Source organism: Hippocampus comes, unplaced genomic scaffold (genome assembly GCF_001891065.2).
Source record: "Hippocampus comes isolate QL1 unplaced genomic scaffold, H_comes_QL1_v1.1 scaffold168, whole genome shotgun sequence".
NCBI lineage: Eukaryota > Metazoa > Chordata > Actinopteri > Syngnathiformes > Syngnathidae > Hippocampus > Hippocampus comes.
The window spans coordinates 841,465-858,334 of NW_017805955.1; the positions used below are offsets into that span (position 1 = coordinate 841,465).

Sequence of the window (16,870 nt, forward strand, 5' to 3'; positions counted from 1 at the left end):
GGATGGCAGACAACCACAAACGGCGCCCCCCCCTGCCCCCCCCCCTCTCCCCAACCGACTGCCGGGTCAGGAGTGTGCATTGCATAACGCCGTTGTCGTGCTCGCCCCGCCGAGGCCGAGTTTGATCTCTGTGTTTATTAATAGACCCACAGCGGAGGTGCACGACCGAACGCAACTTGCTCTGCTCCTCAAAAACTAGGGCCTGACCGACTGGAATCTTCAAGGCTGATGACGATTCCGAAATTTGGCAGGGGAACAGTTGAATGTCATTATTTTCGTCGATCAAGCGGCCGATATAGCTGGATTTTTCAGTGTATTGATCAAAGTAAAATGCGAATTTTGGCTATGGAAAAGGGTTTTGCAAATAAACAACGTCAGGCCCGCACACCGCCTCGCATATTTTTGTTTTGATTGGATATGACATCACATGTATGACACAAAAAATAGCAACGGACGATTAAGTAGGGCATGTTTGAGGGGGCAAAGAAATTGAGATATTTCTGGAATTAATGAAAGAAGCGAATATTAATGCGAGAATGCACCCGTGTTTCCATACAGACGGAGAACAACATCTCTTCTTCTGCACATTGACAGATCCCTGACTTGTGCGTCCCCAGCTTGAAAAGTGGACTGTATAAACCGCTATGTCCAAATCTAATTCGATATTACCACTTCATGCATTCTATCCCCTTCCCTCCAACAGTCCACTAAATTCTGTAAAACCCCATCATTTGTATCCGACACAATCTTTTTGGACTTTCCAGTACTTGATCCGGTTTATTTTGCAAAATAACTAACCTCTAAACTGTTAACCCTTGAAGTACAATCTAAGCATAAAAATGTATATCATGCCAATAATGCTACCTTCTCCCCCGTAAACACTAAAAACTCTCCGTTAATCCTTTTCCCCATTTCAATCTTGAATTCTAGTATCTGATGGACACTGCTCCTGCCACTCTATCGTGTTTGTTTCGATGCATCGGTACAGCTTTTCGTGTAATTAACATAACTGGAAATACACTGTCCAAAATCACGACTGCCCCATCCTTGTTCTTCTTCTGTAGCATCAACTGGCACTTGGCAAACCGGTTAATCTCCCGTTACCGACACCAATTGATAATATCCTTCTTTTCACGCTAAGGAAACCAATGTGAATCGATGGTAGCCAGATATTGTGAATTTGTGATGTTTGCTCCCGTCACTCAAGCTCATGCTCAAAAACAACAACAAAGAAGGGGGCCAAGTGACCGTGTGTATCTAAAAAAAAAAAAAAATCACAAATAAAGGTACCACTGTGGGGGGGAAAAAAAACTGTCAGAAAATCAATTTTCGGACTCTGTAACGCCCAAAGGAGAATAGGCGGGTTCCAAACCGCGAGTATCCGGGGGTCCACTACATAAGTGTATTTATCTATTTATTGTAGTTTTTAAATACATTAATTTACCATTTTATGTGGCCAAAGCAAATATGCTAATGCGTAAATAATTAAAAGACTCTTAATATTTTTATTTTTTTTTTGATGACGCCAGGCATGTTAGCTCCGTTCCGCTTTTGACAACTCGCCTGTCTTTTGAGCCGTGTGCCCGACCTCTTTTAAGTTTTGACACCTGGGTGGGCATGCTAATAACAGGGTCAGACGTATTCAGACGACGTGGGTTTACGGTTTATTCTGGCCAAATGGCACGACAAGCAGCCGGTAAGTTGTGGTTGCCGGGGCCGGCCAAGTTAGCTTTGTTTATTAGCCATAGCTCCGGAGTGAGTTGAATGCTTAGGTAACGTTAGTCACCGAGAGGCAGTGCAGTTGGTGGGGAGGCAGTTGGTGGGGAGGCAGTGGCTCCGCTAACCCCCGCCTCTTTTTTGCTCGTTTAAGTAGCTTGAACGAAGCGGACGACTCCCTAATGTCACATGTACGGTAACCCGCCGAAAAATATGTGCGTTAACGTTAACGCAGCTCTCTCACCGTTCCTCAGCTCATGTTTCACCGTAAAGAGGTCACACTCCCTGGACGGTCCCTCCATCGGCGATGGCATTGTGATGATTTCTTTGGGCTCCAGTTCAGATCGGCGATTCCCGGCGAGGCTCCGAGGTTCGATTGACCGAAAAGGAAAACAAATAATAAATTAAAAAAATAATCCTTGGTACGAACTTAAAGGTTTTATCACACACGGCACCGACATTTTTACGTGCCCGTATGTTGAGGGATATGCGGCCAGAATGTTGCCACTCGGGTTGCCAACATGAAGCCAGCACAGCTAGACAGTCAGTCAGTGGAAACACTACTTTGCCTCTACCTTCGCAACCAGGCAGCCCCTTGGTGCTCATTGGTGTTGCTACGTAAAATCCCGTTCTCTGATTGGCTTTTTGAAAACTGACGCCAGGCAAGTCCCGCCTCCGTCAGAACTGTACGAGCTCCGGTGCTGAAGTTCCTTGAAATAAAATTAAGTCCCATAAAATACATTTTCAGTAAATTGAATTCAATTGACTCATATTTGGTAAGATGAAATTACTGTTTTATGATTTTTGTGACATCATAAATCATATTAAAATGCATTTGTAACTACATTAAATTGATTAATAAAAACGTGGAAGAGCGGTTAATTATTATTGATGTTATCATCTTAATTAAAAGTCACACTTTATATTTTCTGTTATACAACACATCACAACCCGATCATACTCACACATGCAAGAATGGAAGGAGCGATATCACAGTGAAAACATTAGTTCACAGATTTATTGAAAATAATTAAATAGAAATAAGGCCTATTATTACAATTGCTTTACATTTTTAAATATGCAATTAACTATGTGTGTGTTTTATATATACTGTTCACCGTTTTGATGGATATCTATTTTAAAAAGTACACTGTTTATAAATATCTCTTCCTTTCGACTGATTTACCCACACTCCAGTCCGGTAAGTGGCGATAATGAACCTGAACCCTTGTTGGCAACCTCCCGTTCAACTCAAACAAGACGACGAAGAAGAAAAAGCGACGAGCTAACTTTGCTAGCTAGCTATCCTCCGCCGACTGACCTCCGCCCGCCGCTCCCGCAACATGGCATGTGTTCGATCCCTCGGCGTTCTCTCCAAGTTGACACTCAGGAGATACGGTGCAGCGCCAGGTAAAACACAACGAGAAAATGGGTTTCATATATCTTTTGTAAGAAGTTATGTTAGGCTGACTGTCTTGAGTTTGACTGGAAAGCGCCAACTAGTTGTACGGAAGGCGTGCTTATGTATTAAATAAGGTTGCGAGCACTTCACTCCATTTACCAGTCGCATTTTACCCTCGCTTAACAGGCACTTCTTTTCAAAGTGTGACTCGTGAATGTGGATTAATGCTAATGATCAGCGACTATTATACAGCGGCGCCAATAAAAGACGATGTTCAAAATAGGTCATTCTCCTGTCGATAAAAAAAAAAAAACTGTCAATTTGCTCAGATTTTGGATCATTTTAGTCTTGTCAACTTGCCATTGTAGTGGTTCCGATTAGACGTCTGACGTCTCGAATGTGGGTGAAGGGTCATTCATAACTCCAGGTTGAAGTGGGAGCCCCTTGAGGTCACTCAAGTCCTCTGAGGGCCATGTGACAAAATATATGAAAAATATGTGTCATCCCCCAATGCAAATGTTGCCACACTATGACTGTTGGTATGGCTTTTATGACATTTCTCTGACCTGCCGCTGTGCCAAGACTCTTGTATTTTGTATCTTGTATCAATTTTTTTTTTTTGCTACACAGGAACTACCTTTCGAACCTTCTCAGTGGCCACACCGATGTTAGGTAAACTTTAAATTCTCTTAACCTGTCCTGTCATGCAATACAGTTTTTTTTCCTGTGTGACATGAAAGTTTTGATGTAAAGTGATCACCAGGTTTTCATGGGACCAAGCTCTGCACAAAACGCAAAAAAAAAGCAAATAATGGTCTCGCAACATTTATATTATTTGTTCTTCATACTTGATGGTTTAAACCCAACATATCCCACAAGCTATCATCCTAAACCATTTATTATAATAATAACAAACATCAAAATCATCACAATCAGAAACGTGTGTATTTTCAATATTCCCAGCAGGGATCAGTCGCGACTTCCTACGTGTAGTGACAATTGACTGTATAATTGTCTCACGGTGCATTATCTCCCTTTCTCCTAAGCCCGAACACATGTCAGTTATGAAGTCAAGAACGACGTTGCTGTGGTTCGAATCAACGACCCCAATTCCAAGGTAAAGCACAACAACTTTTCACGCAGTGTCGAAAGGCAGTGAGGAATGAAAATGAAAGCTTTCTCGTGCGCTCTATAAAGATTTTCTGGTGCATCCTGGAAACGTTTTCTTTTTTTTTTTGGGGGGGGCAAATCCCCCGGCCTTCCTATGCATACGGGATAATTCTTTATGTGGGGTCGGTAGTACGTATTCAACATGTTCCGTTGCATGATAAGATGAGACGATGGCAGTCGAACAGGACTTAATCGCCCGATATTAACGATTTTAAAATCAGCAAAAAAATTGGAGATTTTTGACAACTGTTTATTTGTTTTTTTACAACACATTACAACATAAGACAAAGCTCATGAACCCCGTCCCCCACCCCCATTGTAAATCAGCTACATATTTCATTGATTTATTTGATTTTATTTTGTTAAAAAAGAAAAAAAAAAAGAACAGTCAATAATCCTCCTTCCATCCAGGTCAATACACTGTCGGTCCAAATGGAAAAGGAGCTGACGGAAGTAATGAACGAGGTGTGGGCAGACAATGCCGTTCAGAGCGCCGTCCTCATCTCCTCCAAGCCGGGATGTTTCATTGCGGGAGCCGATATCGAGTAAGAGGGCTCCCGGTCACAGCGGAACCTCCAAAGTCCAGCACGTTTTGAACTGTTTTACTTTAATCGTCCCATCTTTCTTCCCCCCGCGCCCCACCCAATCAATCAATCAACCACGTTTCGGCCACAGTATGATCCAGGGCTGCAGCAACGTTGAGGAGGTCACAGCACTCTCGCAGAAAGGCCAGAAAATGTTGGAGAGGATCGAAAAGTCCCCAAAGCCCATCGTGGCTGCCATCAATGGCTCGTGCTTGGGAGGAGGCTTAGAGGTCAGCCAAACATCTCGCTGTCACACTCAACTTCATTTGATTTGTGTTTTTTACAGCATCACCTGGTTACCCGTCTTGTGTTCTCTTCTTGTCAATCCAGTTTGCCATCGCGTGCCAGTACAGGATCGCGACAAAAAGCAAGAAAACGGTGCTGGGCACGCCGGAAGTCATGCTGGGTCTTCTGCCGGGAGCCGGTGGCACGCAGAGACTCCCCAAGATGGTGGGTTTTTTTTCAGCAAATGGCTTTCATCGGGTCCCACAGAAAATACTTTCAGGAAAAAAAAAAGTGATTGTTCACATGAGTTGTTTGCTTTTCCTTCTTCTAGCTGGGTCTGCCCAACGCCTTTGACATGATGCTGACGGGGCGAAACATCCGAGCGGACAAAGCCAAGAAGATGGGCCTCGTCGACCAGCTTGTAGACCCCCTTGGTAACTTAAATGATTAAAATCATGTTGGTAGGCTACCGGTTAGTGATTAAGACTGAACCGCAGGCATGATGGGCACTCCCAGACCCCGTTGAGCGCTGAGTTTATGGCCGTTTGTCACTTGGGGTGAATCCAAGCCACTTGCTCTTTTGACTTGAAGTGTATTTGACTCGGCAACATCTGAAGATAGCTCATGTAACATCATTGGTGTTATTTTTGGCTTGTTTGCAGGAAAGTTGCGTCACTCATAACGGCAGTAAAATGACGTCAACGCCTTTGACTTGATGTTTACCCGCCTTTTAATTATAAAGTATCTTTTTAATGTCAATGAACATTGTGAATGACTTAAAAATGACTGCATCAATGAACGAAACCATACAACCATATTTATATTGGGTGAACATATTTGTCTACTTTTGCTATTAACAAGAGTATGAAAAAATGTTTTTTTTTGTACATTTACAGCAGATAAAAAATTTGCGACGAAGCGCAAGTTAACTCTGGAAATCATGCGATTAACTAGGATTCAAAATTTTAATCGACTGACAGCCATGCAGTATTTTCGCGTATATGCATCTATGCGTCCGACGTGGGCATGAAATGTGCTGTAAGTTGCCCGAAAAAAAATGATGACATTTGATCGCCGCTACCAACAGCGACCTTGATGTCAAAAGCTGTCCCCCTGAACAGGCCCGGGTCTGAAGAGCCCCGAGGAGAGGACCATCGACTACCTGGAGGAGGTTGCCGTGGAATGTGCGAGAGGCATCGTGGGCAAGAAGATTCCTCTGCGCAAGGAGAAGGGCACCATGCAGAGTAGGTCGGAGCCATCCGTCTGCTCCGGGACTTGAATCGGTTTTGACGGTCTCCTTCGCAGAGATCCAAGACTACGTGATGAGCTTTGAGATGGTGCGCAACCAGATTTACAAGACGGTCCACGGGAAAGTCATGAAGCAGAGCAAGGGGCTTTATCCGGCGCCCCTCAAGATCATTGAGGTAAGTCCTCGTCTTCGTCATGACATTTGACCTTAACTTCAATTCGACTCTATTGTTTTGTGACTTTCAGTGTGTGAAGACCGGCGTGGAGCAAGGTCCCGTTGCTGGATACCTGGCAGAGTCCCAGGTAAGATCCGCCTTTTGACAAGCAGTGCAGTCGAACCTCCATCAAGGCTGAACGGATGCGATTGAAATAGTCTTCTTCGTCCGGTTGCGTCTCGCTCAGGAGCGTGGATGTCAAACTTGCGGATGCCAAGCAAAGAAAATAGAAATAGAGTGATCCCTCGCTATATCGCGCTTCATTTATCATGGCTTCACTACATCGCATAAAAAAGTACTGCATTCAGGGGAAAAAAATGACTTTGGTCCTATTCGTCAACACAAAGTCAAATCTTAATTGTACAAAGTTTTGCAAAATCCTGCTACTGAACAAAAACAGACGACGACAACAAAAGCGTAATGTCCTTGGCGGAAGTCACACTGTACTCACGATCATAACGGCTTCACGTTGACTCTCCCTCCACAGAACTTCGGACACTTGGGCAAAACCGCCGAGTCTGCGGCCCTCATTGGACTCTATCATGGTCAGGTCGCGTGCAAAAAGAACCGCTTTGGGAGCCCTGCAAAGGAAGTCAAGTATGTCACTCGGCAGCCGTCTTTGTAGTACCCTATCCAAGTAAGAACTGAATGGTTTCTCTGTTACCAGAACTCTCGGAATTTTGGGCGCTGGCCTGATGGGAGCGGGCATTGCCCAGGTGACGGTGGACAAAGGCGTGCACACCATCCTGAAGGATACCACCGAGGCCGGGCTGGCCCGCGGTGAGCAGCAGGTGTACAAGGGGTGCGTTTTTTTCTTTATTAATTTTTTTTAAGCAGTTCTCGTTTCAAAATTATATGTATGATTTCAGGAAAAAAAGTGGTGAGATTTTTTTGCCGCACCCTGTATTTGATTAAGGAAAACTGCACCGGAAGGTGAAATGCACAAGAGTCTATAAATTCCATAAACCACCCATGCTAAATTTAGCTCATCCGCCAACATACAAAAGTTATCTCGCAGTTGAGCTTTATCACTTCATCTTACTTCCTTGACACCAATGACTGGACAAGCAGCACCTTGAGGCATCTTATATCGGTTCCACTGTGGGATAAAATGCCAGGAGGTGAATTTGTGAATGGTGTAAATATGGGGATTGACTTCGTTATTCATTCATTCATTCATTTTCCGAACCGCTTGATCCTCACTAGGGTCGCGGGGGGGGTGCTGGAGCCTATCCCAGCCGTCTTCGGGCAGTAGGCGGGGGACACCCTGAATCGGTTGCCAGCCAATCGCAGGGCACACAGAGACGAACAACCATCCACGCTCACATTCACACCTAGGGACAATTTAGAGCATTCAATCAGCCTACCATGCATGTTTTTGGAATGTGGGAGGAAACCGGAGTACCCGGAGAAAACCCACGCAGGCCCGGGGAGAACATGCAAACTCCACACAGGGAGGCCGGAGCTGGATTCAAACCCGGTACCTCTGCACTGTGAAGTCGACGTGCTAACCACTGGACTACCGGGCCGCCGACTTAGTTATTGTCATTTGATTTTTGTCTTAGACGAAGAGGGAGGGAAATCAACTTTTTAGGGGGAGGAAAAATGACACTTTGCTTGAAGGCCGTACTATCCAGCTTTGAGGTGGTTGGCTTTTTTTTTTTTTTTTTTTTTTTTTAGTTTGTCATTGCTGAATCCATTTGATTCATCAGGCTGAACGACAAGACCAAGAAGAGGAACATCACGTCCTTCGAGAGGGACTCCATTTTGTCCAACCTGACTGGCGCGCTGGACTACAGCGGCTTCGAGAAGGCCGACATGGTGATCGAGGCCGTGTTTGAAGACCTCAAGGTCAAACACGCCGTCCTCAAGGAGGTCGAAGCGGTGAGTACAACTCACAAACGCGTGCTTTTTAAGAAATGTGCGTCCAAGCAAGATCTGCCGCTGTAACCCCTCAGTGGGGGGCGGGGGGGGGGGGCGTTTTTAACTAGCTGAGACATCTGCTTGCACGGCTCGGTAAGTGCTGCTGTTTTGGCTCGCAAATGAGTTGTATTTGAACCTCCCCGCTCAAGGTGATTCCTCCTCACTGCATCTTCGCCACCAACACATCAGCTCTTCCCATCAAGGACATTGCCGCAGCTAGCAAGAGGCCTGACAAGGTTTGGTCCACTTGTTCCTCTCTCTTTTTTTTTTTTTTGAACAAGGAAAAAAAAAACCTTCTCTTGCTCATTGTTACCCCTCAGGTCATCGGCATGCACTACTTTTCCCCAGTGGACAAGATGCAGCTCCTGGAGATCATTACCACCGAGAAGACCTCCAAGGACACCACGGCGTCGGCGGTGGCCGTGGGGCTCAAGCAGGGCAAAGTCATAATCGTGGTCGGGGTGAGACTTTCGCTTAATTCAGCAGCAGCATTTAAAAAAAAAAACACGAATGCACAGCCATTCCATCTAAGCGACTGTATGTGTGCAGGATGGGCCCGGATTCTACACCACTCGCTGTTTGGCGCCCATGTTGGCTGAAGCTGTGCGAGTTTTTCAGGTTTGTTGCGTTCAAGTATCAAGCCTTGCTCAAGGGCTGTCATGATTTTTTTATGTTTGTTTAAATCCTTCCTGTATTTACTTGCTTTATTTATTATAATATATTCTGCTAATAGCGCACAAATCTGCCTATAATTGAGGATCATTATAGCTGCCACGGGGCAGCTATAAAAGCTTCCCCGTGGCAGCTTTAATGACGCCCCCCCCCCCAAAAAAAAAGCTGCAACTAACCGTGACAGATTGGATATGAAGTACCCTTTTTTTTATCAAATATTTGATTGTTCAAAAAAATCTAGCTTTATTTCTTGTAGGATTACAACTTTTTTCTTTCAAAGTGTAAAATTGTGTCTTTTTTAAATGTTTTATTTTATTTTTTTTGCCAACTTGTAATCTGACTATGATCAAATATACTGCTTTTCTCCATGAGGATTGGCTTCTTTTCTCAAATAAATGATTTAAAAGTATTGAAAAGAATTTCGGCGTGCCATCATTGCAGGAAGGGGTGGACCCCAAGAAACTGGACGCCCTCACCACCAGCTTCGGCTTCCCCGTGGGCGCCGCCACGCTGATCGACGAGGTGGGCATCGACGTGGCCGCCCACGTGGCCGAGGACCTGGGCAAGGCCTTTGGCTCGCGTTTTGGCGGCGGCGACGTGGAGGTCCTGAAGACACTGGTGGACTTGGGATTCAAGGGTGAGCCGCGATGCAGTCAATACTTGATTCTTGCAGTATTTCTCATTTCTTCACACTTTCTCAAAAATGTATGACATTGACTTTTTTTTCCTCACAAAATTGTATGTATATTCTCAAATATCGAACTTTATTCTACTATGATTATAATTGAGTTTTCATTAGATTAAGACTTTTTAAACAGTTTACATTAAAAAAAAAGACGATTGTATGAGGGTTTTTTTTTCTAAAAAATAAGACTTATTCTCAGGATTACTATGTATTTTCTCAATTTGGCAACTTTAAAAAATTTTCATTCAATGTGATTTTATCCTCATCAGATTTCTGCCTTTATTTCTCAAATATAAAACATTTTTCTGAATTTTTAATTTGATATTTTAGGGGATTTTTTTTTCTTTCTGTTTTTAGGTCGTAAATCAGGAAAGGGCTGCTACGTGTACCAACCGGGCCTGAAATCAAAAGAAGTCAATCCGGAGATCGGGGAAATCCTGGAGAAATACAAAATCGCTCCCAATCCCGCTGTGTGAGTTGACACTCGCCATTTAAATGACTGATCTGCGATTGCATTCTGATAAGTGTCTTTCGTTTAATTCCAAATCTTTCTTCAGTTCATCCGACTACGACGTCCAATATCGACTTGTTTCTCGCTTTGTCAACGAAGCGGTGCTCTGTTTACAAGAAGGCATCTTGAACAGTCCTCTGGAGGGAGACATCGGAGCTGTTTTCGGCCTGGGCTTCCCCCCTTGCCTTGGAGGTCAGACTTTGGCTTATTATATTGTGACACGATCTTTTAACTGGACATGCTTTAGAAAACGGCACCCAAATTTCAAGTGCCCGGCCACCCATCCTGTAAACACGCTTATATCTCCAATTAATAAGCCTTCGCGTCTCCATCCGGTCTTCCAGGCCCGTTCCGCTTCGTGGATACCTTTGGCGCCGACAAGCTGGTGAAGAAGATGCAGCGGTACGAAGCCGTTTACGGGGATCACTTTACACCGTGCCAGCTCCTCCTAGATCACGCCAGCGACGCCACAAAGAAGTTTCACAAGTGAGCCGCTCGTCGCGTTTGGCTTGGCGGCACTCAACACGTCTGCAGTCGACTACATCAAAAATGTGCCTCATGACAATTTGATTTTTCCTAGATCAGCACACACAGTTGGTGAGGGTATGATGTTGTATGTGCATTAAAATATTCCAAAAGAATATACTAATTCATGACGGAATGTCCCAGTATGGTAGTGTTTGTTTGTTTTTTTTGTACATTAAAAGATGTTATTGGTGGATCATGCAAATGTAGGGCCTGAAATAAAATTTTGTTTATGAATCAAAGGCTTGGATATGTTTCACACCTAGCCTCACATATGATGGAGCGAAAACAGGACATAGGTTTGAATGATTCAATAAATCATCAATTTTAATTGTAATCTGCAACTGGGAGGATCTCCAACTCTGGCCTTCAATAACTAAAATATTGATGAACCCGGATAATCTGTTTTGGGCGGTGAAAAAGGTAGGAAAAAAATCATTTGTGTTATGGACAATAACTTGTGATTTTCATCTCTATGCATTTTATTTAGTTGTACATTTTTGAGTCAAGAATTTTCGGGCGGAAGCTGGTAAAATCAAATTACAGGAGTGTTGGAAAGCACGTTCGTTCCGATATGGCGTAGTTGTCGCGGTGTCCCTAATGAACTGCACGGCTCGTGTTGTGACGTGATTGGTCGTGGGCGCGTCACGTGGGTTTTCCTCGCCTGCCATTGTCTGTCGTCATCCTCATTAGGGCGTGTGCTGGAGCTGCTGCTGTTGACTCGGGCGTTTTGTCCTCCTGCCAGCCGGGATGCGGAGCCTGTGTCGCGGCTACATCCGCGCGCCTTCACCGTGACGTGCGCGGATGAATCGAAGCGTGGAAAAAAAAAAGACAAAGAGGGAGAGAGGGCGTGGTCCTCTGTATTTTTAGCCATGTCCAACAAGGGGAAGGCGTGCGAGTCGGTCCGGGTGGTGGTCCGCTGCCGTCCGCCCAGCAACAAGGAGGCGACGGCCGATAAGGGGAGCTCCATCCTGGAAGTGGACGCCGAGTTGGGCCGCATCTGCGTCCGTAACCCGAGCGCTCTACCCGGCGAGCCTGCCAAAGAGTTCACCTTCCACTCGGTGTTCGGCTGGGGCTCCACCCAGTGCGAGGTGTACGACGACGCCGTCAGGCCCCTGGTGGACTCGGTTCTGCTGGGCTTCAATGGCACGGTTTTCGCCTACGGCCAGACCGGGACGGGGAAGACGTGGACCATGAGGGGGGTGCCGGCCGATACGGAGAAGCGGGGCGTCATCCCCAACGCCTTCCATCACATCTTCGCACACATCTCGCGCAGCCGGGGACAAAAGTACCTGGTCCGGTCCTCTTACTTGGAGATCTACCAAGAAGAGATCCGAGACCTGCTAAGTAAGGATACTTGGAAAAAAAAAATACACACGGTGCGGCAACACATGTAGACAATATTATAATAATAATAATAATAATACTTAGAGGCATATGTATTTTTTATCTGCTATGACAGGGAAGTAAATGATTCCGAAAACAGTGACTGCGTTGTTTTTATAGAGTGGACCAGTTCCTTTCAAGACTCCACTGGAAATATCTTTGTAGTAGTGAGGGAGACAAACCAATAAATGTAGCTGTGACAAATCAAGGTAATTTTTTTCAGTGGAAAGCGGCAGGAAACTGGAGCTGAAGGAGAGTCCTGAGGAAGGCGTCTACGTCAAGGACCTGTCTTGGGTGGTCACCAAGGACCCGGCGGAGATGCACCACCTGCTGACGCTAGGCGACCGTTGCCGCTCGGTGGGCTCTACCGACGCCAACCGCCGGAGCTCGCGCTCGCACGCCATCTTCGCCGTGACGGTGGAATGCGGGTCCGAGTCCGAGGACCCGGTACGCGTGGGGCGCCTCAACATGGTGGACCTGGCTGGGAGCGAGCGCCAAAGTCGGACCGGCGCCAGGGGCGGCCGCCTGCGCGAGGCAGCCAAGATCAACCTGTCGCTGTCCGCCTTGGGGAACGTCATCTCGGCGCTGGCGGACGGCAAGGGGGGCCACGTGCCCTACAGGGACTCCAAACTCACCCGGCTCCTGCGGGACTCACTGGGCGGCAACTCCAAGACGGTCATGATCGCCACGGTGGGGCCCTCGGAGCGGGACCGGCACGAGTCCCTGGCCACCCTGCGGTACGCCGGCCGGGCCAAGAACATCAAGAACAAGCCCCGTGTCAACGAGGACCCCGAGGCTGCCCTCCTCAGGGACTTCCAGAGGGAGATCGCCAGGCTCAAGGCCCTCCTGGAGGAGCGAGGCGCCCTAGCCAGGGAGCGACGACAGCGGCGGCGGGACAGCAAGAGACTCAGCAGGGACCTCGCGCAACTGTGGAAGGATGATGAGGGAGAAGCTGGCGAGGGGCCCCCAATGAAGTGGCGCCACTCCAGCGGGAAAACGGATGATGGCCAGTGGGATCAGGAGGCCGTGGAGAAGATCATTGAGAAGTACAAGGTAGACTAAAGAAAGGATGGCTAAAATCCACCGTTGATTTACCCGAAAATGATTCATAGTTGCATATAGATGCCACCAAGTGGCGACAAACCATTTGAAATACTGTATTGGGGTCATAAAGCATCAACATCATACATCTTGCATGTACAGTCGTGGTTCATCTTATCGCAGTTCACTTTTTAATTTTTTTTCTTTAAAATATGAATCTTTTGTTTTGGAAAATCGATTTTTTTTTTTTGGTGGGGAGGTTGTTTTGTTTTAATAACCGTTTTTTTTTTCTGTTTTCTGAATATTTCATTTCCCTTTCTTTTCGGGTATTCAAACATTTTCAGAAAACCAGTAAAAAATGTCTTAAAAACAGAAACATAAATAAATAAATACATAGCAGGAAAAACTGAAATAACATATTCTATAAAACAGAAAGTAAAGCAATTATTCTAAAATACAAAAAAAACAACTGGAGGGTTTTTTTTGGTTCCCCAATTATTATATTTTTAAATTAGTATATTCCTCCCTTTTTTTTTTTTTTTGTATGACTGTTTGTGTTGCCCCAAGAGTTACTTAAGGATTTGTTTGCGGCCAGGCCATGGAGAGCAAATTACTGGAGGGAGGCAAGACCATCATGGATCACACCAACGAGCAGCAGAAGTTGCTGGAACAGAAGCGTCAGGAGATCGCCGAGCAGGTGAGAAAACTTCTCATTACAACGTCGGCCGGCGACTGGAGCCAGTGACCGTGCCAGCGTTTTTCCGAAGATCCGCCGGGAGCGGGAGATGCAGCAGCAGGTGACGCTGCAGGACGAGGAGACGCTGGAGATGAGGGAGACCTTCTCCTCGCTGCAGCAAGAAGTGGAGATGAAGACCAAGAAGCTGAGGAAGGTCAGAACGCTCGCGAACCGCCAGCGGGAGACGTCATTCGCGAGACGATTGAAGTCTGTACAAGGCAAAAAGTCGTCGTACTCACGAGGGCTGAAAGTTACGTGCCAGAAAAATAATGCCCCAAAAATGTTTTTTCTCGAGAAAACAGATTGTTTTTCCTTTAAAATGTATTTTTCATGAAAAATATATTTATATCCAACAACACACTCCATGTTTCCTCTAAAGATTACCAAATGTATCACATATTATTGATTTTTTTTTTTTAACTCCAAAATGTACAGCATTTTTTTCCCCCACAAATATAACAATTTTCCCTCCAAAAATGAACCTTCCTTTCCTTGTTTTTCCCCATCCAGAATCCATTGGTTGATTTCGTGCTTACTGTCAATGCGGGTCTTTTACTTTACGTTTATGTTGTTTCGTGTGGCCCCCGCCTTTTTAGCTGTACGCTAAACTGCAGCTGGTTTGGGCCGAGATGCGCGACGTGATGGATGAGCACGTGGCAACCCGGCAGGAACTCGAGCAGACGCAGGATGAACTCACCCGAGAGCTCAAGTACAAGTGAGAACAGTCTTGTCTTGTTGCCCTGAAATGAGCACAACCTCATCTGTAGTGTGTATAGTGAAAAAAATACATCCGTGCATATTTTCAGATCCCTCCTGATGGAGAATTTCGTCCCTCCTGCTGAAAAGAAGAAGATGATCGACAGACTTCACTTTGATGACGAGGAAGATCAGTGGGGGCTCATGTCGGTTATCCCATCGGAAAGGTACGATCGGGGGGAAAAAAAAAACAAAACATCCTATGCTGGATGCAAATGTGGATGCGACCGTGCTGGATGCGGATGCGACTGTGCTGGATGTATGGAACCATTTACAGTTCACCAATAAACCGTGTTATGGAAAAAAAAAATAAAAAAAAACATGATTTGCCCGTGCCGGTTGTGACAGTGCCAGTTGCAGATTGTGACTCCATAATAAGGATCGTATGACTTACAAATAAAACATGATAACATTTTGCGACGGTTTGTACGATTGTGTTGTGGGAAAAAAAAAACTGCAGAGGGAGGGGCATTGACTTACTCGCCATACTCCCCATGTGTATGCTAGCACGGCCACTCGGGTGAAGCGAAGACCCCTCTCTGCCGTGGGATACAAGCGTCCAATCAGCCAGTATGCCCAAGCTGCCGTCGCTACGGCAACCGGGGCCCCATCCAGATATCAGGTCAGCGCCCGCAGTAACAAAATATGAAGTATAATATCATATGACGGTCCCTTGAGATACGAGTTTCATTTATTCCACGACACTCGTATCGGCCATAAATCCGTTCAATGCTTCCCCACAAAAAAAAAAAAAAACAAAAATAAAACAATTTTGGTCATGTGTATTGTAATGAGAGAAAAAACAGTCTGTGTTATTGTACTTACTGAAAACATACAGTTGTGACTTCAATTCAATGGACATTTTGCTGCTCCTTTTGGTGTGTGCGTGTGTGTTACCAGGCTGAAAACATCATGCTCCTGGAGCTGGACGTGTCTCCGCCCAGCATGTTCACCCTCAACCTTCACGGATCTCGACTGGAGAGGGTCTTTTCCCCCAGCTTGATGCCGGACCCCCGCTCAGATGTCATCATGCGGGAAAGGACCCGGTCGTCGGTGCGGCTCAGGAAGTCCCGATCCTGGTGAGACCAGTGTTCCAAATGGTTCCTGTGCAATAAGCTCATTCTGATCAAAGAAGTTGCGATGGAATGCCAATAAAAAAGAGACAAAAATACCTCATTATTGTAAAGAATTGGTCAGTTCATTGGAATGAAATAATTATACTTTTTTTTTGAGCATTCCAGGTATCAGGCCCCACAAGCGGCGTGCGTTTCAGCATCCGTGTCATCCACCGCTCTGATGTCACTCTCTCAGGGTCTGGGTCATAGACCCAGACCGTCCTCGGCCGTCTGTGTCGCACCCGAGGCGTCTCTTCGAACCAGTCCCTGAGTAGGACATGGCTCCGGACTGCCACAGTCACTTGGCGTGGGACAACAACGACGCCACTAAGCATGAGGACCTGCTACAGTAACTGCTGCTTTCCAGCAAAGCGAATGTTAGCAAAAAGCACAGCCAACGCTTTCGTGTTTGAGCATTTCATTTGCATTTTTGGGGAGTATTGGTGGTGGTGACATGTGTCGCTTGCTACTGTAACTGTGAGGAAAATATGGTTTACATGAGAAAGGCTTGCACAGGCTATTTAGCTGCCTTATTTTTTTATATTGACGACATTGTGACAAGTGAATTGAATGTACTGTGCTTCAATGTGAAAATAAAGATTTTGGGGCCGGGGGGAAAACAGCACTTTTTCAAATGTGCTTTCAATTAAAAAATAAATCAATACAGTATTGTAAAAATTGAATTATTTTGTAATGCCAAAAGAATACACACACACACACACACAGATAGAAATACTGTACATACATATACAATACATATGTCACGCACATTCCAAAAGTTTATATGTAGGGCAAATACTGCTTCTTTTTATTGTCTTTTTATTCAGTGAGCGATTGATACATTTGATAAGATTCTGAATCATTATAATCAATTAATTTATTTCGCATTGGTTATTTTACCGTGACCGACTACTCTCATTGCTATTTTTATTTTACCCGCAAATCTCGCGCGAGCAGGTG

The 16,870-nt window shown here is 45.5% G+C and overlaps 3 protein-coding genes across 5 annotated transcripts in view; 2 read left to right on the plus strand and 1 right to left on the minus strand.

Moving 5' to 3' along the window:
• rps6ka5 (ribosomal protein S6 kinase, polypeptide 5) overlaps positions 1-2,438 on the minus strand; it is an 18,270-nt gene extending 15,832 nt beyond the window's left edge. Inside the window, exon 1 of one of the 2 annotated variants that reach the window (XM_019890546.1) lies at positions 1,961-2,435. In XM_019890546.1, the coding sequence (XP_019746105.1) occupies positions 1,961-2,030 (70 nt within the window). In that variant the 5' untranslated portion in view covers positions 2,031-2,435. Of the gene's footprint in view, positions 1-1,960 lie in introns of both variants that reach the window. The other variant, XM_019890547.1, reaches the window with a different exon arrangement.
• A 544-nt stretch (positions 2,439-2,982) lies between these two features.
• hadhab (hydroxyacyl-CoA dehydrogenase trifunctional multienzyme complex subunit alpha b) lies at positions 2,983-11,118 on the plus strand. The gene is made up of 20 exons (XM_019890549.1): positions 2,983-3,126; positions 3,749-3,790; positions 4,165-4,235; positions 4,700-4,833; positions 4,964-5,102; positions 5,203-5,322; positions 5,429-5,531; positions 6,219-6,341; positions 6,403-6,521; positions 6,592-6,648; positions 7,048-7,157; positions 7,228-7,362; positions 8,273-8,444; positions 8,633-8,719; positions 8,804-8,944; positions 9,033-9,101; positions 9,597-9,792; positions 10,198-10,312; positions 10,398-10,543; positions 10,696-11,118. The coding sequence occupies exons 1-20, from the start codon at positions 3,060-3,062 to the stop codon at positions 10,839-10,841; spliced, it is 2,292 nt and encodes a 763-aa protein (XP_019746108.1). The 5' UTR covers positions 2,983-3,059; the 3' UTR covers positions 10,842-11,118.
• Positions 11,119-11,399: 281 nt separating this feature from the next.
• On the plus strand, positions 11,400-16,535 carry LOC109528143 (kinesin-like protein KIF3B). 2 transcript variants are annotated; one of them, XM_019890455.1, is made up of 9 exons: positions 11,400-12,223; positions 12,486-13,315; positions 13,899-14,000; positions 14,071-14,193; positions 14,636-14,754; positions 14,846-14,962; positions 15,303-15,417; positions 15,696-15,874; positions 16,029-16,199. In XM_019890455.1, exons 1-9 carry the CDS (start codon positions 11,749-11,751, stop codon positions 16,090-16,092), a joined length of 2,124 nt encoding a protein of 707 aa, XP_019746014.1. In that variant the 5' UTR covers positions 11,400-11,748; the 3' UTR covers positions 16,093-16,199. The 2 variants fall into 2 exon arrangements, with proteins under 2 accessions (XP_019746014.1, XP_019746013.1); XM_019890454.1 differs by having other exon boundaries at positions 11,402-12,223; positions 16,037-16,535.
• The last annotated feature ends 335 nt before the right edge of the window (positions 16,536-16,870 follow it).

Bases quoted from the DNA above. Each gene is read 5' to 3' on its own strand.
- hadhab (XM_019890549.1), top strand. From the start codon at position 3,060: ATGGCATGTGTTCGATCCCTCGGCGTTCTCTCCAAGTTGACACTCAGG. The intron at 4,236-4,699 runs GTAAAGCACAAC...CCTTCCATCCAG, and splicing joins TCAACGACCCCAATTCCAAG to GTCAATACACTGTCGGTCCA. The intron at 7,363-8,272 runs GTGCGTTTTTTT...TTGATTCATCAG, and splicing joins GAGCAGCAGGTGTACAAGGG to GCTGAACGACAAGACCAAGA.
- LOC109528143 (XM_019890454.1), top strand. From the start codon at position 11,749: ATGTCCAACAAGGGGAAGGCGTGCGAGTCGGTCCGGGTGGTGGTCCGC. The intron at 14,001-14,070 runs GTGAGAAAACTT...GTTTTTCCGAAG, and splicing joins GTCAGGAGATCGCCGAGCAG to ATCCGCCGGGAGCGGGAGAT. The intron at 14,963-15,302 runs GTACGATCGGGG...TGTGTATGCTAG, and splicing joins TCGGTTATCCCATCGGAAAG to CACGGCCACTCGGGTGAAGC.